This window comes from Gavia stellata, chromosome 5, assembly GCF_030936135.1.
Source record: "Gavia stellata isolate bGavSte3 chromosome 5, bGavSte3.hap2, whole genome shotgun sequence".
NCBI lineage: Eukaryota > Metazoa > Chordata > Aves > Gaviiformes > Gaviidae > Gavia > Gavia stellata.
This window is the reverse complement of record NC_082598.1, coordinates 58,699,761-58,725,654: the sequence shown is the minus strand read 5'-3', so window position 1 is coordinate 58,725,654 and position 25,894 is coordinate 58,699,761. Positions and strand designations below refer to the sequence as shown.

The 25,894-nt window shown below is 42.8% G+C and overlaps 2 protein-coding genes across 2 annotated transcripts; one reads left to right on the top strand and one right to left on the bottom strand.

Moving 5' to 3' along the window:
• Positions 1–4,147: 4,147 nt before the first annotated feature.
• GAR1 (GAR1 ribonucleoprotein) lies at positions 4,148–9,354 on the bottom strand. Its single transcript, XM_059817728.1, has 7 exons — positions 9,332–9,354; positions 8,560–8,755; positions 8,324–8,478; positions 6,861–6,920; positions 6,347–6,455; positions 5,271–5,378; positions 4,148–4,916 (listed from the first exon to the last, which is right to left on the bottom strand). The coding sequence occupies exons 2-7, from the start codon at positions 8,735–8,737 to the stop codon at positions 4,903–4,905; spliced, it is 624 nt and encodes a 207-aa protein (XP_059673711.1). The 5' UTR covers positions 8,738–8,755; positions 9,332–9,354; the 3' UTR covers positions 4,148–4,902.
• Positions 9,355–10,701: 1,347 nt separating this feature from the next.
• CFI (complement factor I) lies at positions 10,702–25,863 on the top strand. Its single transcript, XM_009818662.2, has 12 exons — positions 10,702–10,761; positions 12,865–13,183; positions 14,512–14,656; positions 15,998–16,176; positions 17,179–17,289; positions 18,803–18,919; positions 20,099–20,137; positions 20,636–20,739; positions 21,370–21,485; positions 22,181–22,455; positions 23,591–23,692; positions 25,646–25,863. The coding sequence occupies exons 1-12, from the start codon at positions 10,702–10,704 to the stop codon at positions 25,861–25,863; spliced, it is 1,785 nt and encodes a 594-aa protein (XP_009816964.2).
• The last annotated feature ends 31 nt before the right edge of the window (positions 25,864–25,894 follow it).

Below are 25,894 nucleotides of genomic sequence, written 5' to 3'. Positions count from 1 at the left end.
TCTGCAGTAATTCATCAAGACGACGAAACGCTACAAAACCCTGTCAGGCAAATTCTTTCATTATTCAACAGACTCACTGAACAATTAAAAAAAGGGGGGTAGGGAGGAGTTCCCCCCACCATTGACAGCCTCCAAGCACGATTTAATTGGACTAAAGTGCAAAGAAGTTTACACTCCCCATCTATGCAGGAGATTGTTAATTAAAACAAAGAGCAGCACAGAACTGAGTACATTTCCAGCAGTACGCTTAAACTTCATTCTTACTGCTAAAGAGATTAACTGTCACATGCCCCCAACCTTTTTCCTTCAAACCTCTTGTGCAATGCTTCAGAAACCTCAACAAAAGTTGGCTCAGGTCAGTTGGTCATCAGCCTGGCTTGGAATTAATTCCCATCATAGCGAACACGCAAAACCACAGCACAACATACAGACACAACTGTCAATTTCTTTAAAACGCAGGATACGCTTCCTCTAAAGCCCATCCCTTCGAATCCTTAAAGACCTGCTTCTTCAAGATTATTAGTTTGATTTAAACTCTCAAGACGACAGAGACACAAGAACACAGTGCAGTATTCTCTAAAGTGAAGCACAACTTTCAGAAAACTCAACTGCTACATTTCTAAACCAGCCTGGTCTGCAGAAAGTGGGTGTTGAATACACCTTACAAGTCTGAACATCCTCCCGCTCCCAAACACACGCGTGTAAGCTTACTTTGGGCAACTTTTCCACAGCATGGTACAGGGCAGAAAATTATTAGGTATTTTCCAAAGCCTTGAACAGCAGAAGCTCATGTTTTCGCCTCTTCGGTGATGAGCTAGCAGCACACCAAATTAAAGACCTTTTACAAAATCCTGCATGAATATTAGCTGCAATAAACCCTTGCCCGAAGAACTTACATGATCAGTGTAAGCAATCAAAGAAGGGGTTTCCCACCAGTTCACCTTCACACAGTTTTTGCCTCCAGTTTTGTACTCATACTGGGGATAAAAGTGACAAGGACAAGCAACCAGCGGTTCATCAGTCGTATGTGGTTCACAGGCCACTGAAGCAGGCTCCCAGGCTGGGGCTGTATCTTCTGAGCAGCAATCAGGGTGTAACAACACAGACAATACTGAGGAATATGGCCCTCCCACAGAATGGAAGTCCACCTGAAGAGCTCTCCCTTCTCTAACCCATGAAACACTCACAGAGCATTCCCTCCCGCTCCCCACCTTTCCAAAACACACATCCTGCATCTTTCACCCATTTGAATCCAACAGTAAGAAAATTTTGATTTAAAACTTCTGCAGCCACAACATTTAGGCATCATTACTACACACGATAGCGTGTCACAGTTCTACCAGCAAGCATTTTCTTTAACGCCACAGATCTACACCCACTCTTACAGTTCTCAGGGCACTTGTATTCTTACGGTATTTTTCCTGTCAGAAGAGGATTAGGCAGGCACAGGGAGGGAGGTTCTGAAAGGAAAGATGATCTGTTTGGCAATGAAGCCGCTTCCCTAGTGCCCCACAGTCCTGCCTCGACAGATAAAAGCATAGTGATAATTTGATATCTTTGCTTTCCTCCCCTGAAACTTTGGCAAGATTTTCAAAAGCATCTCCGATCTTGCAGCTTCCACAGAAGTCACAGCTTGCAGCGCTGAATGTCTCAGAAAAGCAAAGCAGTACTGCTTTTATTCAGACAGGATTCCAGACTTAGAGTAGCAGTTAATGAGGCCGTGCAGATTTTATACCAACTCGTTGGTTAAAACCCAAGTTTCTAATATGTGCAGTCCATCCTATGTACCATCACATTGTCTCCGTCTCCTCTTCTCTTAAATTTGGCTATTTTTACAGCAACAGCAATTGAGAGAAAAAAGTCAAAATTAAAGGCAGACTTCACTTATCATTAACGTAGAAATATTTTTTTCTAGAACACTGCAGTTCATAAAACAAAGCCAAAAAGATAAAGCAAGGGATTAAATATTAAAGTATACAAATAATCCAGAAAGTTGGAACCACAGCTCCTAAGCCAGATAAAATATGGCTTACCACATTGCTTTTTAATACTGGCATAAGAAAAAAAAATAAAAATCCAAAACCTCAGGCTGATTTTGTCCTCCAATAACAGACAGTATTACTAGTGTCAGAGGGGCACTTTATAACCTCAAGTGATGCTTCTCCTTCCCACTGGTCCCAGATCAGTAGCAACAAAACGCAATTTCTATTTAAGTCCATTCTTCAAGTTGTAGGTATCTGTATAGATACGGGGCAATGCAAAACTCATTACAGAGTTTAGCAAGTTGCTTTCAGTTATGCGTAAAGTGTATTTCAATCCACAAGTGACGAGAGTAGAGAAACTTACTGTTTGCATTCAAAAAAAAAATTAAAAACCCAAAACAAAACAAAACCTCTTTCCCATTTTCGGTGGTAGCCACACTAAAAAAACCAAAACAAACCCAAAGCCTCCCACGTTTATTAAGCATATCACCACTAGAGAGCAGAACTTCCCTTTACTCTTATTTTCACAAACATGCAAACGGTTCAAACCCAATGGAAAACAAATCAATAAATTACTTTTTTTCCTCCCTCACAGAGACTTTTACTAGATTTAAACTGTTCATTAGAAAAGTTTGGCTCTAAAGAGATTTTCAGCTGACTGAAGAAAACACTCTGAAAAATATGCGACTCCACAAAGCTTTTTACTCGCCGTACTTCATGCAGTAGCTATGCTTTTTTTTAAAGACAACACTGTTTCTTGCCAAGACAATGCTTTGCACAACTGCAAATAACTTTGCACCAGTATGTATGTGACTATCCAGCACTGCTGCAGGCAAAGGTGCGTAACCTCGTGTCAGTGCTAGAAAGAATCCTTTCCGTTCTACAACAGCCAGTGCTGCAGACATACACTAAAATATCCCAATTATTTTCTCCACTTCATTGGATTTCTCTGTCAAAGTAACAGAGCAAATCTATGAACTATATTGAACCATCCTCTCTCAGCAACTACAGAAAACACAAGGAGAAAAACCATCCCTCCAAGAAGGAACACAGGGACACTAAAGCCATTCTCCATGGGTGACAATTCAAGCTTTACAATACACCTCCATCTATTACCCTCTGTTTAGCAAGGATTTAGATCCCACATAGAAAAAATATAAAACCAGAATTTTAGTGTGGCAAGGACAAAAGGCTCGAGGTCTTCTAAACACCTTTAAGCAATCTGATCCTAGCGATTTACCAGCTGTCATTTTCAAAATCAGCTGGAAGTCAGACCCTGTGTCTGGGTCAAATATTGCAGCAGCTAACACATTCACTTAAAAAATTTTGAAAACAGGACTTGGTCGTTGAATGCTCTGCCTCTGCCAACAGCGAGGACATGCAGACACTGACAAGTGGACAAGGAGACGGGTAGGTGACATGGCTACTGCTGTGCCCTGGGTGGGAAGCCAAGCACTGCAGGGTGCACTGAAGCCTACCTTCTTCCTGAGCTTCAGAGGAACACTGCAGGACGGCAACCCCACTGGCGCTGCTGGAGCAGGTGGCAGGTGAGAAGTTCTTTAGGTGGCCCAGCCGTTTGCCCCAAAGGCTGTCAAGTGAGGGGAAATCCAGGGAACACCAACGGCCAGAGAGTCTACACAGCCACTAACACCCTCCCCCCAGCCCCTCACTTCAGACTGCACTGTGACTTTTTTCGCCCACACTACAGCTACTTGACACTTCCCATTTCTGCCAACGTACCTATTTCTGCCAGGGTGCTGGCGAGCCCACCTTTCCTATTCTCTGCAGAAAAAGGCCAGGACAGCTGTAAGCACATTCACTAAACTCGAACACTTCACTTCCTAGGATCAGGAGCACAGTGACTGAATCACAGATAGGATTTGAATAAAAAGTTCAAGACAGAGAGGAAGGTGACATATAAAATTAGAGAACCTGTATTTTAGTTCATTGCAGCATTACACTGCAGACAACAAATGCAGTCTTAATTTTTTTAAGACATTGAATTTTCATCTGTTACAGTTAGCAACTACTTGCATTAGGAGGGCAGGGTCATGCCATGGCACAGAGAACACAAGGTGGAACAGGGACTGGATGGGCCTTGCCACAACCAAACCCGATCCTTCCCCAGAACGGGGAAGGGAGGCAGGGAAGAAAGGCATCACCGCATGGCAGACACGTGCAGACACTGCTTCCTCATACGGCAGCTCATTTCACACCCTAAGGATGTTCTTCCATCAGCATGTGAATGTCCTACAACCTCCACAAAGACCTAAGATTATAAATTTTCCCTGTTAATGTTAATCCCATCCAACACTGTATGCCTAGGGTGTGTCATAATGCTCCTTATGCATTTCTCAGCTGGGACTGCCATCCAGCTCCCTATAATTAGGAAGCCGACCTCCCTTCTAGAGCTGCAATGGATATTGTTCTTCAAACCCTCCGCACACAGATGTAAAAGTCTTTGCTTTGGCCTCGCACGGACTTCAGGCTGACTCACTGCTCCATCTGCTGTGAGATTCAAAGCATACGCTTCTTGTCCTAGGCTGCAAGATGGTACTTTGTGCGATTGAAACGTCAGCTGTCACATCATGCAGTTTAAAGGTGATGGCAGTACAGTCTTCTGACATGAAGTCAAACATTGACTATGTCACTTGTGAGAAACAAACAGTTTAAGAATAACATTGAATCCTGGCTTAGTTAAAAAAGTTCAAGTATATTCGGAGCAGTCTTCTGTTCTTCACCTGGGGCTACACTCTCCTCATGTGTTGATCGTCATTTAGTTTAAAAATAATTGTCATTTTACAGCTTCAAGTTCTTTATAAAAATAACTTTTTCAGGGTCCCTTACAAAAATTTTTCCGTGTTCTTCACTTCTGCAGATGATACGGTAAGACAGCAGGGAGATACTCGTGGCTCCATTTTTAATATCCTCTTCCTATTTTAAGAGGGAAGAAAAATACACCAAACAATTCACATCTTAGATGCATTTAAAGCAAATAAATTATATACAAAGCACTAAATGAGTCGATAGATTAAAATAAATTATCATCGTTATCTGTTCTCACAGTCCTTTTTGAACGCAAAAAACTACCATGGTCTTACACAAGTATCAAAAAATGCAGAATACTGTGCTTCGGTTTAAGCTAGCTACTGTGATCCACAGAAACTTTTTGCATAAAACTATAAACATCGACAAGACATTAAAAAACACAACATTCTGTTTAACTTTTAAAAGCTTTAGCAATCAGGAGCCATTCTTATTACTGAAACGTGAAAACTGCACACTCACCCCGAAAGCCTCCTCCGCCACCTCTTCCTCCTCTGAACCCTCCTCCTCCTCCACCTCTTCCTCCTCTGAATCCTCCTCCTCTTCCTCCACCTCTTCCTCCTCCAAATCCTCCTAAACACAGGAAAGACATGACACTTTGAGGAGCATATCAATTCTTTGTTATGCATAACAACTCATTTCATTGACTGCTTCTGAAAGGAAAAGAGCGACAAAAACCCAGAAACTGCCAATTGCTGGACAGTTACTAGGCCAATTCCTAGTACCTTGTCTCCTCTAGGGACCATCTGCAGCATTTCAGGTATGGTTTAGTACCTGATACACAATGTCCAAAATACTAAAGACACTAACAAAACTCCATGATAAACTTCTTTCATGAGAGTAAAAATCAATAATTCATTATTAATTAATTACAACTCAACAGAACATTACAACAAAACAAAACAAGAAAAACTTTGAAACACTTGTACCTCGCTGCAAAGGGGCAGGGTGGGGAGAAGAGGCAAGAAACTGTCCCGTAAGAAAAAATTATTTTCAGCTTTAACTGCTGAGTACATCGCAGATGACGTTCAAAAAGCAAAGAAGGATGAGATCTACCAGGTCATTCACCCATCTCTCAAACACTGCATTTCAAGAATTTTCTCCAAACATTTGGACAAAAAGATTTTTAGAACATACTAAAAACACAGTTTTCACTGACAGGTTTGAGTGTGTACTATCTACAACCTTTTACCACAAGTTTGCTTAGTAGTCACGCTTTCTGTCTTTGTTATGAATCAGCGTACTCTCCTCTCTGTGCTTTGGAGCTGTTATTTAGCTAGCTACAGAAGCCTAGGTCTTGCCATTGGAAAGATATCACTGTCTCTTCCTCTGGGTCATCAAACAGAAATATGCGTCACATTCTTCTTTGCAATAAACTGTTGATATTCAAGTACTCAACTGCAGCTTTACCGAAAAAACCCCACAACCAACCCCCCCAAAAAACTGCCAAACAACCCACCCCACCCCAAAAAAACCCCAACATTCTGCAGCTCCCATTCTTGGGATCTTACCTCTACCACCGCCTCTTCCTCCTCCACGTCCACCACCACGTCCTCCTCTACCACCTCCTCTGGGAGCACCTTTTTCTCCAGGTGGCCTTGGCAAAAACCTCTGAAGGGGTAGCAGCTTTGCTGGATCAATGTAAAACTGTAAGAAGAGAGTTCCATTAGGCTTTGAAAATACCAAGGCTAAAGAGCACATTAATATCTCCCTTTACAAATATCCACAATTTGGTCTTAATCCTTTATGTCAAATTGTCCTCTGCAAATTGCCAAAGCACGCAAGAAGTAAATCACAGTGTTGTAAAGTTATTAAAATAGAGATGATACTTGCATGAGTTTCATTTGTTACATCTTTTTTGCGGGGTGGGGAGAAGGAAGAACGTGGCAGATACAAAAGTGGAAAGGAAGAGGAAATTAATACTTATGTTTACAAAGGACAACTAGCTTTTAATGTTAATAACAACTTAATACAGCTTTTATTATCTGATGACAGAGTAGATTTATCTAACTGATGACATACAGCAGAATTCTGTTATGGAGATTGGCTAACCTTTTGCATTTTTTTAAATGAAGAGGCTTTCATGTTCTCAGACAGTTTCACTGAAAAATACTGTTAGTGTCTTTAAGGAACATAGCAGGAATAAAACATTAGAAATTTTGATTTTGATTATTACATGAAAGGCATATTCAGACATTTTCTAAATTACTATTTTATAGATTAAGCTAAATACCATGCCCACAAATGAAAAGTTACAATTAAAAGATCAGGAGAAACTATTTCCATTTTTTCTTGGGGTTTTTTCATAGTTACAAATACGGTATTTTGTGGGAAAATCATTTTTTCCTTCCACTTATTAAAGCATAAGGAAGAACATACCAGTGGAAAGAGTACATAAAAACATAATTGTAACGAAACAAATCTGTACAGCAAATGACGACCCCTTTAGCCCGCAGGGGGACCTCAAAGCTTCTCTGGAACAATGTACACGCTGCGGGGGCTCTGCTAGCGCTGCTGCTGCTGCTGGGTGATACAACTGCCTGGCTGTGGAAAGGCAAGAGCCAGCAGGGACTGCTGGCCCGACCACATGCCCAGCCTCATCCCACAGCGAGGTGGCAGACACTCTCTGCAACCCCACGTGCAGTCCCGTATAAATCCTTTGGCTCTCCAGTACGCAAAGATTTGGGTATGCAGTTCCTAAGATCAAAAAAGAGCTGCTGGCCAACTCTGCTTAATTAAAAGCCAAGATTAAATGGGGAACAAGAAGCTGCAAAATCCAGTAACGTGTTTTCTTAATATGGTATTGTAGGAAGAAAACAAGTTTCTGAAATTCAAATAATTCTGATACAAAAAGTAAATCTGCAAGTTAACACATTCAGAGCGTGAGAGTGATTTAAACCTGCACATTCTACTTTACGTTTAATGTGGGAGAGGAAAATGGATGCATTTTCCAACCAGCCAACACAGGCAAAGTCTTACTGTCACGTTACAGGGTTACTCCCCCAGCTGTCCCGCTTTTGTCACGGATTCTGTCAATCTGGCAGTGACAACAGAATGGACCCAAGGCCTCTGTCTCTTGCTTTGCAAGAGGATGTCCTAGCACAAGCCCACTTTTATAGGCAGTTTAAGTAATAAGCTGGACAAGAAGCAATAGGCCATCCTAGCACACACTCACCTTTATAATTAATTAATAAGCTGGAGCATGAGCAAGGTCCCCTAATGCACAAAAAAAACCCCGCTCCCTTGATCCAACTCTGTTATAGGCGAGTAACCTAGAGCAGAAAATTTGGCCAGGTAGCTAGAAGAAGTAACATCTCGAACCACCACAGATCCGAAAGACCTCTGCCAGTACTGGCACCGACTGACACCAACAGTCGCAGCTAGACTTGTGACTGTTCACATCTAAGTGATAGCCGAGCCTTGAACTATTTTAAAATCCTAGAGAAACTCCATTTAATAATCAATCGGCCTTTAAAAAACAAATATTGTACGTCACACATTTTTTTGAAGGATACAAAATCTCTCAGCTGTCCGAAGATTTCATCCACTTTGCCAATCTGTTCCTTATTATCCAAGTACACCGGGGCGTTGAAATAAGGCACCTTGTTTTCTTCTGTTTTACATTTACAAACAATGTCATCTTCACACGGGTGCATGAACTCTCCCAATACTGAAACGAACAACAAACAAAGCTAAAGATCTGGAGCGCTCGTTCTAAATTAAATAAATGTTATCTCTTCAGGTAACTTACAAACTACCCTTTCTGGAGGACCCTGGTCGTATCCGCCTCTGTTGAAGCCTCCTCGTCCACCTCCCCGTCCAAAGCCGCCTCGTCCACCACGATTAAAGCCACCTCTGTCACTGCCACCTCCTCCACGATTGAAGCCGCCGCCTCTTCCTCCTCCACCTCCTCTTCCACGAAAAGACATCCTCTGCTACCTCCGAGGCTGTGGACAAAAATCAATCGTTTAAGATGTAAAAGATACTTCACGTTTGATTTGCTGCACAAATTGAAGGCTCCTGACGGCCTTGTTCGTTAGTTTAGCGGTGAGCCGTTTCGCGCCTCACTAAAAGCACGCAGGAGCATGAAAAATCAAGTTTATACCCACGACGACACGCACTGCGGCGCCCGCCTGTGAAAACCCCCTCACGTTGTTCATCCACGCGTGTGAGCGCTGGACCCGGCACCCTCCAGCCCCGGCCCCGCCGAGGAGCGGCACAAGGCCGCTGCCGCCCACCCTCAGCGCCTTTCCTCACAGCGCCCAGGGGGCACCGCCTGCAGGCGGGGTACGGGGATCCCCGCACCCCCCTCCCCGGCTCGGCCCGGCCCGGCCCGGCCCGGCCTTCCCTCAGGGCTGCCACCGGCCCTTCGGGCTGCGGGGCAGGAGGGCGGCGGCAGAACCAGGCCGCACCTGGGCGCTGAGGAATGACCGACGGCCCGACGGCCGCTAACGGCTCTGCCCCCCCTTCCCGCGTGCCCCCACACGCGTCTCGAGCCCGGCCCACAATCGCACGTGCCGTACCTCCACGTGCGCGCCGTCTCCACCACCGCCGCCGCCGGCCGCTTGCGTCAGCAGCGCGCACCGCCACCGGGAACCCGCCCACGCTGCCGGAAACGAGGCTGCCTGCCGTAAATGAAACGGCCCCTCCGACCGGCAGCGTCGCAAAACGAGCGCCAAAGGGAGTCATCCTGCCGGGACGCCGCAGCCTCTGGCGTCCTCAAGCGAGCGGCGGCCGCCGCTGCGGCCGGGGAAGGCGGCTGGCGGTGGGCGACCCGCGCCGCTCGCAAGTACGGCGTTCCCCGTGTAAAACAGGGGGCTGCCGGAGGGAGCCGTGGAGCTCGGAGCCGCCTCGCAGCGGGGCGGGCTTCCCCGGCACGGCGCTGCCCGGTCCCGCCTGTGGCGCGTAGCCGGACGGCCCGGAGGCCCTCGGGCACGGCCGCGGGCCCGCACCTGCGGGCGTGGGGCTTGTAACGGGTGCGGGCGGCAGCGTTGTTCCAGCTTCCGCTGTTCCTCCCTCACGCTGCGGCCTGCTCCCGGGGGCGGGCGTCTGCCCTCCCGGTCAGCGCCTCCGTGGCGGTGTGAGGGCGCGGGTGGGACGCGCGCAGCTGCCGGGCCCGCCGGGAGCGCTGCCTCTGCTGAGGAGGAAGAGCCGTGCTCCCCCCGGCCGGCCTTGGGGCGGCACAGTGCTGCGCCCAGGCGGTGGGCTGCGGCGGGAAGAGCTCCTGGAAAGGGGCTTTCAGGGGAGTCCTTCAGGCCTTTTGTCAAACACTTGCAAACGCTCTACACAAACCGTGTAATACGGGCTGGTAAACCAGCTGAGTATAGCATGGACATCACACGGAGAGGAGCGTTTCTTTCCATATATATGCAGACATACATATCTCTTACATAAAACCACATTTATCTTCTACAGTAATCTGGCAAAGACGAACGCCTACAATCAGGAGAACCAGCGTGATGGTTCCATCAGTCTCCTCCGGCAAAAGAAAGGAGTCACCCTCACTGGAGGTGTCCAAGGAACGTGTGGACGCGGCACTGCGGGACATGGTTTAGTGGGCATGGTGGGGTTAGTTGATGATCTTACAGGTCTTTTCCAACCTTAGTGATTCTGTGAAATGTGTATCCTTAGAGCATGCTTCCTTTTAATCATCTACCTGCAGGGCTTTACTTGTGTTACCTCTTGCACTTACAGCAAAACCAGTTCAGTTGAGGCGGGATCCTTTTGGAGAGATCAGATTTATTAGTTAATAGTTGAGGCTCCTGTACTTGGTTTCTAAACACACTTTGAAATATTTTACTAATGGTTAAAAATTAAACACAAATCTAACAACTGACATTCAGAAGAATCCCAGCTAGAGGAATTTGTCTACAAAGAGAGAGAAAATTTCATCATGCGAGTGGGCCCAGTTTTCTTGGTTTTCTTGTCTCTCTGTTGTTTTTGTGGATCAGAGGTAAGAATTTATTTTATTGTGGTGGCAGTAATTTATTTTAAAAAAAAACAGTTAAGCAGTTTATTGTTATAAAAGCAAAACCAGCTAATTTTTTTAAGTTTCCTTTCATAGTACTTTTGTTTCGTACATTTGTTTTAGCCCAGCTTGAATGTTTGAAGCTTGCTGTTTCATGTATGGATTCTATCCAGGGTTTGTGCTAATGGGCTTCTGGAAAAGATTTTAATCGTGATCCTATCCTAAAGCCAATTTGCAAACATGGTTGACCACAGAAAGCTGCTGCAATTTTCCCTGCCCCCCTCCTTTTTTTTTAAGAAATGAGATTACAGTCTTCTAACGCGGCAACATGGTATATTGTACTGCCTGAAGGTTTGCTGCCGAATCTCTGCTGGCAGAAGGGTCCCAGAAAGGCCATCTGGGCTGAGCCTCCAGCATGCCCCGAGTCTTTTAGAGAAACCCTTAGATAAAAATCAGCACCTTTTGTTCCTGTTCAGGAGAAATGCCTAGGATGGGAGTTATGCCAAGCCGGATCTGGCTGACAGTTTGGATACTACTGACCTGAGAACAGCAGGAAGAATTTAGTAAGATTATACAACCGTTAAAAGGGGGTTTGCTGGATTAAATTCTGCCCCAGTGACATCCCCACTGACTTTACTACGGCCAGAATTTCTTCACGAGAACTTTACACTTCAGCTCTATCGATTCAGTTGACACAGTCCAAGCTGATAAATCCCATTTGAGGACTAACTTTACTCTCCCATTTTTAGGCAAAGTCCACCCATATGTATTTTCCATGCTTCAACATTCTTCCTATGCCTAGATCTTAGTAAGCAAAAGCACTCAGCCAGCAAGGAAGCCACCAGAGAGCTGCGGAAACGGAGGTGCAGTCACTCACCCCGAGGCAGTCAGACGGAGGGTCAGAACCTGGACTTGCAGTCCAGTGATGGCCAGCAACCACATTGTGAATCCACTGCTGTGTGAGATACAGGAAAAGAGCTGATAAGGAAGGGCCCTTTGTTTTCAGATTTCTTTAAGATACTTTTTACTTCAGCAGTCACACAGTAAAACAAATCATTTTTAGATTTATTTGCTTCTAAGTAGTTCATAAATATTTACAGGTGATATTTAAACCCAAAGCCAACCAAGCCAATAAAAATTCTCAGAAAAAAGCAAGTTGCCTTTTTTTTTTTATTTTTCTGGTGTTTGTAAGTCCCCCTATGTTTTGATTTGCTTACAATCCCATTGCTGTGCTGTGTTATAAACCATTGGCTTAAAAAATGTTTATAATCGGCTGTGCACTTCACGTGATCACAGAATCCAGAATCACTAAGGTTGGAAAAGACCTGTAAGATCATCAAGACCAACCATCACCCCAACCCCACCATGCCCACTAAACCATGTCCCACAATGCCACGTACACACGTTCCTTGAACGCCTCCAGGGATGGTGACTCCACCACCTCCCTGGGCAGCCTGTTCCACTGCTTCACCACTCTCTCAGTAAAGACATTTTTCCTAATATCCAGTCTAAACCTCCGCTGGCACAACTTGAGGCCATTTCCTCTCGTTCTGTCGCTAGTTACATGGGAGAAGAGACCAACACCCACCTCACCACAACCCCCTTTCAGGTAATTGTAGAGAGCGATGAGGTCTCCCCTCAGCCTCCTCTTCTCCAGACTGAACAACCCCAGTTCCCTCAGCCGCTCCTCATCAGACTTGTGCTCCAGACCCCTCACCAGCTTCACTGCCCTTCTCTGGACACGCTCCAGCACCTCAATGTCCTTCTTGTAGTGAGGGGCCCAAAACTGAACACAGGATTCGACGTGAACTGTTTGAAGAGTAAGTACCAAGTTTGTGGGAGACCAGTAAGAGTGAGGATAATACCAGGCGAATGATCCAAAGAGAAAAAAATGTTCAGAAAAACTGAGAAAGATGAGGTGGCCAAAGACAGGGGAATAAACACTATATATGATATTTAGCACCTTTGCGCTCGTAAGATAGGAAAAGGCTTATGAATGGTTGTTGAGGTCAGTAAAGGGATCTGCAGAACTCCTGGTGCAGTTCCTAGTCTTACTCCCTTTTTTCTTTTTTATTTTGTGCCTTGTAGAATGCAGCATCTAATGCTGAAGAAAAGCAGTTTCAGCAGGCTGAGCCTGCCCAGCCAGCTGAGCAAGACACGTACCTCATAGGAGAATGCTTAAGCAACCAATACACACACAAGTCCTGTGAGAAAGTTTTCTGTCACCCATGGGAACGATGTGTGGAGGGAAAATGTCTTTGTAAGCTTCCCTACCAGTGCCCAAGGAATGGCTCTGCAGTTTGTTCTACCAATGGAAAGTACTTCCACACTTACTGTCAGCTAAAGAGCTACGAGTGTCAACGTCCCGAAGCAAAGTTTCTGCACAAGGGAAAATGCATGTCTGAAGGTATTAACACTTCCTTTTCCAAAATGTACCAGTCATTCATTTCTGGCCAAGGAGATGCTTACTATTTACAGCTCAGAAATCCTGTTCATTTCCTTGCACTAGTAAGAACACGAAACAGAAAATGAGAAGTCATTGAAAATGGGTAGTATCTCTTGATTTTCATAAAACTAAAGTGATTGACAGGCCCAGGTCACCCTGCTGCTGGTAGGTTGCTCAAATCATCAGGTAGAAAGGGTAGAAAGGTAGAAATAGACACAGGAAAGCACTCAAAGGTTTCCAAGCAGGGTGTTGACCATGGTGGGAGGCACAGCGGGAGAGGGCCTGTGGAGAACATTAGCAGAGAGGGTACCTTTTGAGAGGGACAGACCTCACAGGAGCAAGAGACCAAGGAATGGAGTCAAGCTGCCGAGGTGTGCGTGGAAGTCCATGGGGAGAAGGTAAGCCACGCTCACCTCAGTCATCTTCACGCTGCGGACTTCATCAAAACAGAAAGCTATTGCCCTGCTAACCAGTGACCGTTTGTGCACTGGCAAGCAGCTCTTTGTTCTCACCTGCTTTTTAGGCTGCGCCGAGCTGCTTTGTCAGCTCAACCTCCGTCTGAGTGGAGGGAGAAACGGCTCCTGCTAACTAGGCGGGTGGCCTCTTTTAGCAGCAGCAGTTGCTGTTCCTCCCGGTCCTCCAGCCCCACCTCCACCGACTGCAGCAGGAGCAGCAAACTGGGCCCAGGGCTCTCCTACCCAGTCTCTATCCCAGTACCATCCCTCCCCTTCCCCACAGATGCAGCAGCCCATCGCCCTCAGGGTGGCAAAATTCAGTTCTGGCTATTCCACTGAAAAAGATCGGAGAGCCTCCCTGTGTTCCCGGTGCGCTCTCTAAACGGCTTCACCAGGTTAAGCTGAGGACCTTAGCTCCACTGTAAACAGTGGAAGTGTTGCTACACAGGTAATAGAAGCAGGATCTGGCTGTCTCACTTGAATTGTTACTGGTCAGTTATCAAAAGTCCTCTAATGAAAGCATTATATTAAGATGCAGCCTTACCTCAGCAGACCTCCAGCTACTCTGACGTGGTAGGAACCATTACCCCCATTTGTCCTGAAACTGGTATATTTTGAAAAAGTGGCAGGCTCAAAGCCACAAAGTCAATTCTCAGAAAAATCAGGAATAATACGTGAAGCTTCTGATTCCCAGTCTACTGTTCTTCCCATACGAACTTTGGCTGTCAATACAAAATCAGTCCTGATTTGTTTCTGTGCTGTTTTTCCACTACATGTATCTATATAGTATGATTTTATTTGGGGATTTTTTTCCTCTTTTTTTTTTTTTTTTAGAAACATTTTCAGTCTCTGTGGGCCATAGAGATTCAAGTTTGCTTCGAGTAAAACCTTTGAATCAAAAGAACGACATTTTTGTGTGTGGTAATGAGTGGACTATGAATGAAGCAAACGTGGCTTGTAAGCACCTTGGCTTTGAATTGTAAGTTTGGGGAATTTATCTCCGGGTAATTGCAAGGGATCTGAAAAAGTAGTGATGCTTACTTAAGTGTGAGTCACAGCCAGCCAACAGTTAAGACAGAAAACTCATCAACAATATATTGGCTACAGTATTCTGATAAAGCTTCTTAAATTGACACCTGAGAATGAAAGCCAAAACATAGGTTTCTGTGTTCTACAGATTCCAACTGTACAAACCATTATTGTTTCACTTTTAAAATAGAGCTGAAGACCAATGCAGAGGTTTTCTCTCAGGGCTGTGTAAGGGGAAGTGCATAGATGGACCATCCCCAAGTAGCTCTGAGCAATAACCTGTATGCAGAGAAAAGTTTCTTACGCTAGCTGACAACAGGGTACAGCTCTGTTTTGCTGCTTGCACCAGCCAGACTAACAAGAACCAGAACACTTTTTTTTTCTTCACCCCTGGCCCCCACTGCCATTGATTGCTTTGGCCCCAGAAATGGCTGAAGCCACACAGAACTTGTTCTTTTTCCTGTGACCGCACTGATGACCCGAGTTGCACATTCAGCTCCTCATAAAGAGTCAACTCTATATCCTGTACATAATTATTATACACATATATAACTAATTTAACTTAGGCAGATAGGGCTGCCTCCCCAACCCTACCTGAAGACTAAAAATGCTGTTGCAGTGCCCTAAATTGTCCCCTTGAGGCGAGAAGCAAGTATTTCCTAGTCCTGATCAGTATCTCTTTAGATAGCAGAGGAGGGTTTGTCCTGGGACAGAGCATTCAGCCCTGGAGTCCCATTGTAAGCCTCTCTAGTTACTTACTTACTCGATCCATATTTTTTTACACTCGTAACATACACTGTTAGGAGGATACCGCTCAGATAAAACCAAGGGAGATAAAATTTCTTAATCCCAGCCCTGCCGTGGCCTCAGCTTCCTCAATATGCATTGGTTTTGATGACATCAAGGATACTTGACCTCATGCAGAATGGTTTCCAAATTATGGCTCTCCTGTGTCCACACAGAGAGAGAGAGATCTGAGCTCACAAGTTTTCCTACATAAGGAGACTTTTCTATCCATCATGATACATAGTGACTGTCATAGAGCTACACGTGGATTTAGGGACAATTCTATGCAGCAACCTGCAAAAATTAACACTTTGTTTTACTTTTTCTTCCAAAGTAAATATCTCCTACTTATCCCTAGACAATTCCATGGGAAGTCTGCTCTTTTTCTTAGCCATGACCAAAATTCTTAAACACTGCAGAAAATCATATAATTCTAAACAATAAAAGCAGTGGACAATCCATTGTGAAATGATGTAATTTGTTATTATTATTTGTATCTTCACAGAGGTGCTGAATATTACCAAGCCAATTCCAGCATCACAGAATCTGCCTTAAATTTGTTGCACTGTCTGCAAATAACTTGCAGGGGCCTAGAGACAAGTCTTGCCGAATGTCACATAGAGATGAAATCAAGAGATAGTAATGAGGGATTTGTTAGCCTCCAGTGCCACGAAAATCTCAGAGGTCAGTAGGTTTTTTAGTTTTATATCTATTTGGGGTTCTTACATTTTAAGTTTATTTTAAATAATTGGGACCTAGTTTGCTGAACTCTCAGCCACAGGAAACCTGCACTGGAACCTTTTAATTTTTTAAAATAATCCTTTTGCAGACTTTAAGACAATTGAGGCAGTCTTGAGTCAAGACAGTCTTGAGTTTATGAGTTTGGAAAATCACTGTTGCTCCTGAAGTATTTTTACAGGTATTTCCCAAAAGTAAATGTATTTCACCCACGGTTCCGTTTGTTCCCCCATCCCTTCCAAGGGTACCAAGGTATATTGTATCCCACAAGTCTTGCCTCTCCCAGGTTAACTGGTGAGGAGACAGGTGACAACCTCCTACTCGCTGCTTTGTCTATGCGGGAGATCAGTTAGGACACTAGTAGCAGTGTAGCCAAACAAGCATGGCTATAGCGGAATTGCTTGTGTCTTCCGGGGAGTTTCAGGACTCCCCAGTTTCTCACTGACAGAAAGGAAATCAAGTCCTTGTTTGGACTTCTAACAGCTTTCTGTTCTCTGTAGTGGGCTTTGGTACTGGTAAGCATCAGTCTGACATACTGCTGGTTAGGAGAGCTATGAATCGTCTCAGGTTTTCCTTATGCCACGAAAGTAGGAGTTCACAGACTTAATGACTTCCTTCTAGAGGGGGAACATCCACTGTCTTAATCACTTTAATCATTTACAGTGGGTTTGAACTGATCATTTCTGGTTTAGTCCTTGTCTAGCAGAAATGAAGTTCCCTTTTGCCAGGCTACTGCAAATTGGAGGAGGAAAATAAGTGGTCACATGGAAAGCTTGATGAGGAGGTGATTAAAACAATAGAAAAGATTCCTATTTACATTACTGGGCCCCAGTACTGTCGACAGGCCAAACTGCTGATAGAATAAAATGCGCAAGCAGAATATTTCCATGGGCAGTTGTGAACCTATAGACGTTTCCACACTAACTTCATTTTCATCGTGCTGCACAGCTTGTTCAGATGGTGAGTTTCATTGTGTCAACAAGAAGTGCATTTCTCTGAATAAAACCTGTGATGGAATCAATGACTGTGGAGACCTAAGTGATGAATTATGCTGTAGAGGTAATAATTTCCTTTCTCACCTGTTTCAAAATCATTTCAGCAGAAAACCACACCCAAAGAATTTTTACAGTGATGTAACAGCTAAAGTCTCTTTTCCAATAAGTCACTACATTAAAGCAACTACACCATAGTTTATGTATACACAAGTGCAAAAAAAAGTAGGCATAATACAATTTTTTGAAGCAGGCAAGCGTTCTCTGAGAATCTGGATTTCCTTGGAGGATGAGGAAATACAATGAGATTATTTAGGAGCCTGTTAAACATTGATACCAAAAAATGAGCTGTGTTAGAATGAAAATGTATTTTTAGTTGGGAAAAATCAATAGTAATTAAACAAAGACACTGTTTTTCCAATGAACTATCTTTAAACAAAAGATCTCTCTTAAATTTATTACTAATGCAAGATTATCCATAGAATACCTGTGAACAGTTCCTGTCACATTGCTTGTTCGTCATTCTTTCAGCATCTGCAATTCCAGCTGTAACAATTTTGATTAGAAGCAAGGAATGGATCTAGCATGACCTGAATGCAGAAGAATACCTTCAGAAGTTGGGTTTCAGGTGCCAAATGGTGATGTGGGTTACAAATCCCATCACTATCCATAAATAACCTTAATTTTGTAGTTTTACAATTGTCAGTAAATTTAATCTGATAATCGTGGTAACACAGTCACAAGCTTCATATAGTTAGAGGACATTTATTCAGACTCCACTTGACCAAAATAGTGCTGTTTCAGCTGTATGGGCTGAAAACAATGCTTCCTGGCATGAAAAGAAGTATTTCAACTGAATTCAGTGGTCTTTGGATTATACTGGGATATGTGGATACTTTTAGAGAACTATCTTATTTTCTGTTAAAGACATAGATCCCTAAATAGTAGATTAATATAAGATAATAAAGTGGCTGAAAAAACCCTGCCATAAATTCAAGCACTGCTTTGCTTTTGATAACATACAAAGTGGTCACAAGAACTGAAAGGAAGCATGTTCTCAGGTTTATAGTAACGTTTCATATAATCAAGAATTTTAGAAGAAATAAGTTACTAAATCCAGTATCTTCAAAATAGGACTCTTGATTCCGAAGCCTGCATTTAAGCATTTACCTCATTCAACCAAAAGCCGGCTTGGACTCTGATTTTGGGGGGGAAATTTGACCCCAGCATCATAGATTCCTCATTTGAGATGATCAGTAATGCTGGCAAAACTGGAGGTCCTTTGGTTGAGTGTGGCACGTGTTGTGGATGAAACTGGTGAGGCATGATACCAATTCTAGAAGTACAGTACTGAACTGGTAACTGAGATCCACATTTTTTAAGTCTTAAAACTTCAAGATTGTAAAATGAGGAGAGCCAACTATTCATTCGTTTTACACTTACACAGCCTGCTTTTGGGATCTATTTATGAACAGCCAAGTCCCCCATAACATTGATATTATATTGTGTTTGTATTTTAAAAGATCTCTAACTGAATCATATGATCCTGTAATTTACACTTCTAATTCTTTGTGTTACAGAGTGCAGAGACAACAGTTTCCACTGTCGGTCAAATATCTGTATTCCAAATAAGAACGTCTGTAACAAAGAAGTTGACTGCCTCACAGGAGAGGATGAAGCTCGAGTTCTTTGTGCAGGTTTCCTTCTGAAAGATGTTTTTGTTTCTTTCCTTTCTTTCTGCTCAATTATAACTAGAGACTACACAATGCATATTATTAAATTAGGAGATTAGCAAAACCAAAATGCATGCAAGAATTAGTTTTCCCAATGTTATGTTATGCATAGTAGGAAGAAAAGGTTATGTAAGTTTTCTCCCTTTCCTTCTAGAAAAGAGTGGCAAGAAAACTAAAGGAAGGAAGAAAGAGATGATGTTTTAGGAGGCTTAAGGCAGATATGTCTTTTGCTTACGTGGCCATCTATCAAACTGGTATCCCCTATTTGTGAAGAAGGCGGAGACAGGGCGGGCAGGAATATTTTCCTCACAGATGAGGAATTCATCTAGTTTGTCAATATAATAATTCTTCTGTGCTGTTCCCCTTCCCTGTTGAAAAGGTTTTGTTTTGGTTTGAAATGAGAATGTTTTTCCTTGCTCTGATAGAGACAAAGTCTAAAGCCAAAAAGTAAACACTATTGGTAAATGGTAATTGGTAAAGGTAAACTGACCTCTAAATGTAAACATTACTGTCAGTAACATGAGAACAGACCCAATCCTCAACCTCCATTTAGGAACCAAATTCAATGGGATTTTGTTTGAATAAAAGCTGACAAACCAGATTCAGGAAGCATTTAATTTACCTCTCAAGTTGAACACCCTCCCTTACCCTCTTCAAGGAGTCACACAGTACACAACAGCATCATCTAAATTGGGGAGGAGAAAAAAAATCCTGTTACCTAATGCTCCTTTGGGCTTTAGAAAGCTCCAAAAGGTTGACGGGGCAGGAGGAGGAATTTCTGTTGTTTCCTGGTGGAGGAGAATGGGGTATCACTTTAGAGATCAAAAAACCAAAAAAAGGCCATTTCTCAGGGTTTCTTTGCAGAAGGGCTCCCTAGGCATGGAAAGCAGAGTAGATGTCATGTAGTTACGAATGAGTATCTGCTGGATGTAGGTCATTTGTAGGCTAAGGCAGCCAAAGAGTGTCTAGTAGGAGAGGAAACAGCAGGCACAAGGCTGAGAGAGTATTGCTGTCCATGTGAAATGGTGTACCCTTTTGCATTTAAAACGTGTTCCATGATTTTGGCACGCAAACGTATATTCAATTAATAGAACAAATAGAAATGTCAGCCAATAGTTTCAGTATTTTGTTATTCTACTACAGGCAAAGACAAAGGTGCTGAAAATCACAGTATGGATGAAGGTAAGTGTAACTAACCCTCCAAACACAACAGCATACCCTCTTATTAGTGACTTTCTGGCTACCAGCCAGCTGCCCAGATCCAGAACACTCAGATATTTGGACTTTGTGATTTAGTAATACACACTCTGGGGCTTACTATTTGTCTCGTTTTCCACTAATTTCAAGAATGCTGTAATAATTCATCCTGGCTGAGGACCCACACCTGCATGTTTGGCAACTGGTGGAGGTAAACTTTCAGCAAAACTAGGGGAACTGCTTTAAAATTATTTGCCTGAATGCAAGCAGCAGTGGAAAACAAAAAGAAGTAATGTGATGCTAAGGCACAAGCAATTTTCAAAGCAAAATCAGATGCCAAAATTTCTGGTCTTTGCTTTCCTGCTACTTGAGCTACTGGCATATTCACAGCCCTCGAATTTTCGAGATAAAGATAAACCTGTCTCCAAACAAAGAGGATGGATACCTGAATTCTGAGACACATTTTTTTCCTATTTGTTAAAGAAAGAAAAAGGATAAAGACGCTTCTTCCCCAAGTACATTGCGGTCTTACAAATCACACATTAACTCGACGGAAAAGAATCATAGGTGGAGAGATTGCAAGAAAGGTAAAAACCCTTACCAGATGTGAGTTCATTCAGCATCAATTTAAATGGGCATTATTGTCCTTCTGTCAAAACGTACAGAAATAATAAAATCAGCCACAGCACTAATTTCATGTTTGGCAGCAGTAGCAGCATTGCACTGAAAGAAAGTAGAGAGAAGCACAATTTATAAAGTAAAATATGGAGTTGCAAAATTGAGCATTACAGACCAAATACACATTGAAAATGATTCAGCAAAATACTTGATACTATAGCTAGAAATAACAATTCTGACAAAACAGAATTTAAATTTGTGCCTTTGAAACAGAATACAGTCAAGAACACTATACTCAATTATACCAGGTCAGATTCTACATCTGTTTCTCTGGCTACAAGGGGTTTCGTGACAGAAAGCTGGAGGGAAGGAGGCATTGCACAAAGTCAGAAGATTAAACAAAATTACTGCATTTAGAATATATAACCTTTAGATCAGATGGAGCCCAATTCACAATTTCTGGACAGCAGATCTTTTTATTTACAATCAGATTTGGTCAAGGAGATGAGGTGATACCAAGAAGTGTGTTTCCCTTTATGCACTAAAAATAGTACAATTATTATGATTTCACATTATTTGGGTGTTTGTTGTTTGAATAGGGTGAATTCCCTTGGCAAGTGGCAATTAAAGAAGCTAGCAATGAAGGTACAACAGTGCACTGTGGAGGGGTTTATATTGGTGGCTGTTGGGTTCTGACTGCTGCACACTGCGTCAGGTAAAACCAACAAACTGGGAAATTATTTTCTTCTTGCAAGGCAGAAAGATTGATTTGCTAATTCCTATTTGCCTGTTGAATAAAGCAATTTAAAATGCTGACTCACCCACATATTTTGGCAGTGAACAGAAAGATGAAAAAGTAACAATGAGGTTGAAGAGACACGGCATTCTTCGGCCAGATAGTAGGCAGGCAGGAAAGGTTCACCATAACCACTTTGCTGGAAAGGGAGATACAAGGGACCTCCTGTCTTCCCCATCCTGACCTTGGGGAAATCCAGGATCTGTTCCCTGAGAATGACCCTGGGGTCATATATTCCCCAGAACAAGCAAGAGCAGACAGGGAAGATCTGCCAGTCCCAGCAACCCCATCCCCATCTGCTCACTCTTCTTTCACTTGAAATCAGAGAGGCACAAACACCTGCTTTCTCTTTGTCACCGCACTAAACACAGAGGCTGGCCTTAAATATTTTTTTCTGTACTAGTTGCAGTACTCAGCAGTAGGTGTCATCTGCCTTGCATTTGCTACACTTCAGAAAAACCTGGACATCAAGTCCAGAAAGAAACTATACGCACATAATATGAATTTTTATTCTAGAGAAACTTTGATAAAATGCAAAAGTTTACAGCTAGTTGAAATGTACTGTGCTTGTGTTAAGTACCAAAACATATTTTATGGCACTGTTTTTTTCCCAGGGCAAGTCACATTCATCTGTACCGCGTCTGGGTTGGACTGTTGGATACAATAATGTACGACAAAGAGACAGATACTTTCAGACTAAAACAACTGATAATCCATGAAAAGTATAACACGTCAACTTACGAAAATGACATTGCTCTGCTAGAGCTGAAAGGTTTTGGGAAAGGAGAATGCTCCCTGAAATACAGCACACCTGCCTGTATCCCCTGGTCAGAGTATATGTTCAAGGCTGGTGACAGATGCAAGGTTTCTGGATGGGGACTAGAGAAAGGTATTTGCTTTAGTGCTTACTACAAGAACGTATTATTTGTATCACTTGTTTTCTAATTGCGGCGAGCTTTCCTTTTGAAAAGGCTGAAGAGTAGCTGTACACAAAGCACTCAGAAGAGGCTGAGTACAGAAATAGGCTGTGGTTTGGCATTCAGCTGTCACTGTTGGTTCTCTTTTCTGTCCTGCTTCCTCTGCTGTTTCAGCCACTTAGTAAATTGATTTGGAGGACACCCCTGGTTGAAAACTACCCTGACAATAACAAACGTTCCTTTTGCCAATCTAAGATTTTTATTAGCTGTGGAGACCTGGTAATGATACTTAATAAGTGGCGGTCAGTAGCTTACAGTGGCCCATAGTCACAGCCTGTCCTCTGTCCCCTGTCCAAGAGGATCGGAGCTGCAGCCAACAGTTACGAAACTCGGCACACCTGGTCTCAGCGGTGCTTGAGTTTAGCCCAGATAAGGTTGCACAGAGACAGATAAACCAAATGTAATCACGCTTACAAAGATCTGGGAAGCATTTGTTTTGTATCACAGTGATTACAGCCTGGCATTGGAGCTAGCGTATACTGGTTGTGAAGCTTCTCCTGTCCCTACTCAGTAGCAGTCCATAAAGCAAATGCAAAGTTGGGAATCACTAGCAAACAGAGAATCTCCTTAACCTTGTGAATATATAGTTCACCTGTGTCTTCAATATCTGGTCCACTCATCCCACAAAAGACAGAGTAGAATTGGAAAAAAGGTAACAAGGAGGATCAGAGCCACATCCCCACTTCATAGAAAACAATATACCCGATTCCCAGTGTCTTGATGGGAAAACATCAAGCTTTGATACGGAAAACACAGAAAAAAAACTGAGGAAGACAAGGAAAGGGAAAAGGTGAAAATGTCACAAAATGAAAGTACTGTATTTAACACTGCAATTAAACCACACTGCTTTTATTTTGAAATACATGACCCGTGTACTACAATTCATATGGGGTAAGTGTTAGTGGCAGTTTAAGGTATCTGGTTTATAATATTGAAGATTATATTCTGTAGATAAGCAAATATTTAGTTTTCAGTTTATGATATTAAAAGTGTCTAATATGTACTTACCATTTTTCATTTAGAAAAGTTTATTCTTTTCTTTTCTAGGTTACACCAAACAATATATCCTCAAGTGGGGCAATGTTAATTTATTTCAGAATTGTTCTGAATTGTATCCAGGACGATTTTTTAAACAAATGGCATGTGCAGGCAAGCATCAATCTTCTTACTATAATTTCTCTACCATCAAACCCACTGTTTATAAGGTCAGACAATAAACCCATTGCCACAGTATCACCATTAGCAAAATGCTAGCCATTGGAGCCTAGATGCATCCACCATTATATGTCTATTTATAAACAGAGTTAAGATGACCGTATGCCAAGTTTCTATGACTATGTGGGCAAATTTCAGCATGCAATTTGAGTTATGTTTTCTAAATACACAAGCACTTTACAGCCCATTGAACTTCCTACCTTTACTATATTTGATTCTGATTCAGCAATATATTTAAGCAAATGCCTGTCTTCGAGCACATTAGTAGTCCCGTTGAATAGAATATGACTGTTTATCTGCTTAGACATTTGCTGCTACAATGCTGGACCCCAGGAAAAAGATTATTAACTTTTCAAACTAAGATTAGTCTGGCCAGGAAACCGGTTGTCACTCCTAGTACTAAAATAAGGACTTTGAATACACATTATTTGCTTCTCAAGTAACAAAAGGTATTGCCAAATACATGACTAAAAGAGCAATGAGTATTCAACTTACAGGGCTGATAGTTTCAACTGTTCTTTAAATCAAAATGTAAAGGCAATATTTCAACAAAGTACTTAAAGAGAAAAATAAAAACCAGATATAAAAGCCAAATCATTTGTGATAAATTCAGCATGACATCTATAAGATACTGGGTTTGTCTACTGTGCAAGCTCTGTAACTTATCTCCTTCATCTTCCACGTATTTCAAGTGATCATACTTTACCAGGAGGGAACAGGGAACAGGAACACAGGACAACATCAGAAAAGGGGTATCTGGGGTTAGCTTCCCCTCCCTGATGCAAATACCAACGGTGGAAGTAAGGGCTAGTGTCCCCAGGAGTTAGTTATACAAGCAAATATTAATTAAACTGAGTAAAGGCAATAAAATCTTGTTTCATAGGATTAGTAATTCCAACTCTGAGAAGTTCACGTAACTCTTTCTCAGTAATGTAGAGATTCAAGAAAGAGGTTAACATTTTTAAAAACTTGGTGACTCATACTTAATATGGGTTCCTTCATACTAGGTCAATCAACCAAGCAGAAAAGTGTAGTAAGGGTGTTAGAAATGGATAAACTTTTACTCAGTATATAGGACAAAGCATAAATCATATTCTAGCTCTGTAGCAGTGTTTCTGTTTCTATCACATCCTTCACTCTTAATTCATTTTTTCACACTCTATTTGCTGAATTGCATACAAGTAGTTCTGCAAGCACTGAAACTTATAAAGAGCACTGGATCCTCCACACTTGTACCTCAGGGCCGCTATCTGGTGTTGCAAAAGGTCTGCACTGCGACCAAGACCTTGCAGCGAGGGCACTTGCAGACAGTTGCTCTCCCTCCCATCCTGGCATTCACATGCTCTCCCTTCTTGTACCTGCTCATTTTCATAAAGCTGGTAGAGAAAATAATTTTGAGGCCTCTGCCTCTCTGTACAGCTCTGTACAGATAAAACTGGCCAATGAATTATTGGGTAGAGAGGACACCAAAGGCAGACTCATAGGCATACACATATTACGATGGCTTCATTTCCGTAGGAATCAGCCTACAAATCTTTTTACCGTTTTCCTCCCGCTTTTGTTCGCTTTTTATGAGCTACTTCTAATGATGTAATAGGCAATATGGCTGAATTCTTCCCTATTGCACAGGGTAAGACAAGACTCACGTCACTGACATCAAAGCAAACGAGGAGAATTTGGGCCAGCCACAAACGTAAAGAGAGGCCCCACACTTAAAAAGAAATGAGAAGTAATAGACCGAAGAGGTTAGGAACCTCCTTTACTGGTGACCGTTAGGCAAACACCTATCAGGAAGCGACAAGGACCTGGAAAACCTCCTGAGCTCTGTTTTGTGTGCTAGCTCGTATATGAACTTATTTTTGCTTTTTATTTCTTCTTTTGCTTCAGGTACTTATGACGGCTCCATAGACAGTTGCAAAGGTGATTCAGGAGGACCCTTGGTCTGTTTTGACGCAGAAAATGTGGCATACGTCTGGGGTATTGTGAGTTGGGGTGAGAACTGCGGGGAGGCTGGTCACCCTGGCGTGTACACAAAAGTCGCCAGCTATTATGACTGGATTAGCCATCACGTGACAAGGAGTCTCATTTCACGGTATAATATCTGAAGCTCGGAAAATTAAATACTTCCTTCTTATC

Bases quoted from the DNA above. Each gene is read 5' to 3' on its own strand.
- GAR1 (XM_059817728.1), bottom strand. From the start codon at position 8,737: ATGTCTTTTCGTGGAAGAGGAGGTGGAGGAGGAAGAGGCGGCGGCTTC. The intron at 8,479-8,559 runs GTAAGTTACCTG...TGTTCGTTTCAG, and splicing joins TCCTCCAGAAAGGGTAGTTT to TATTGGGAGAGTTCATGCAC. The intron at 5,379-6,346 runs GTGGAGGAGGAA...TGTGTTTAGGAG, and splicing joins AGGAGGACGTGGTGGTGGAC to GATTTGGAGGAGGAAGAGGT.
- CFI (XM_009818662.2), top strand. From the start codon at position 10,702: ATGCGAGTGGGCCCAGTTTTCTTGGTTTTCTTGTCTCTCTGTTGTTTT. The intron at 10,762-12,864 runs GTAAGAATTTAT...TGTGCCTTGTAG, and splicing joins GTTGTTTTTGTGGATCAGAG to AATGCAGCATCTAATGCTGA. The intron at 20,138-20,635 runs GTAAGTGTAACT...TATTTGTTAAAG, and splicing joins AAATCACAGTATGGATGAAG to AAAGAAAAAGGATAAAGACG.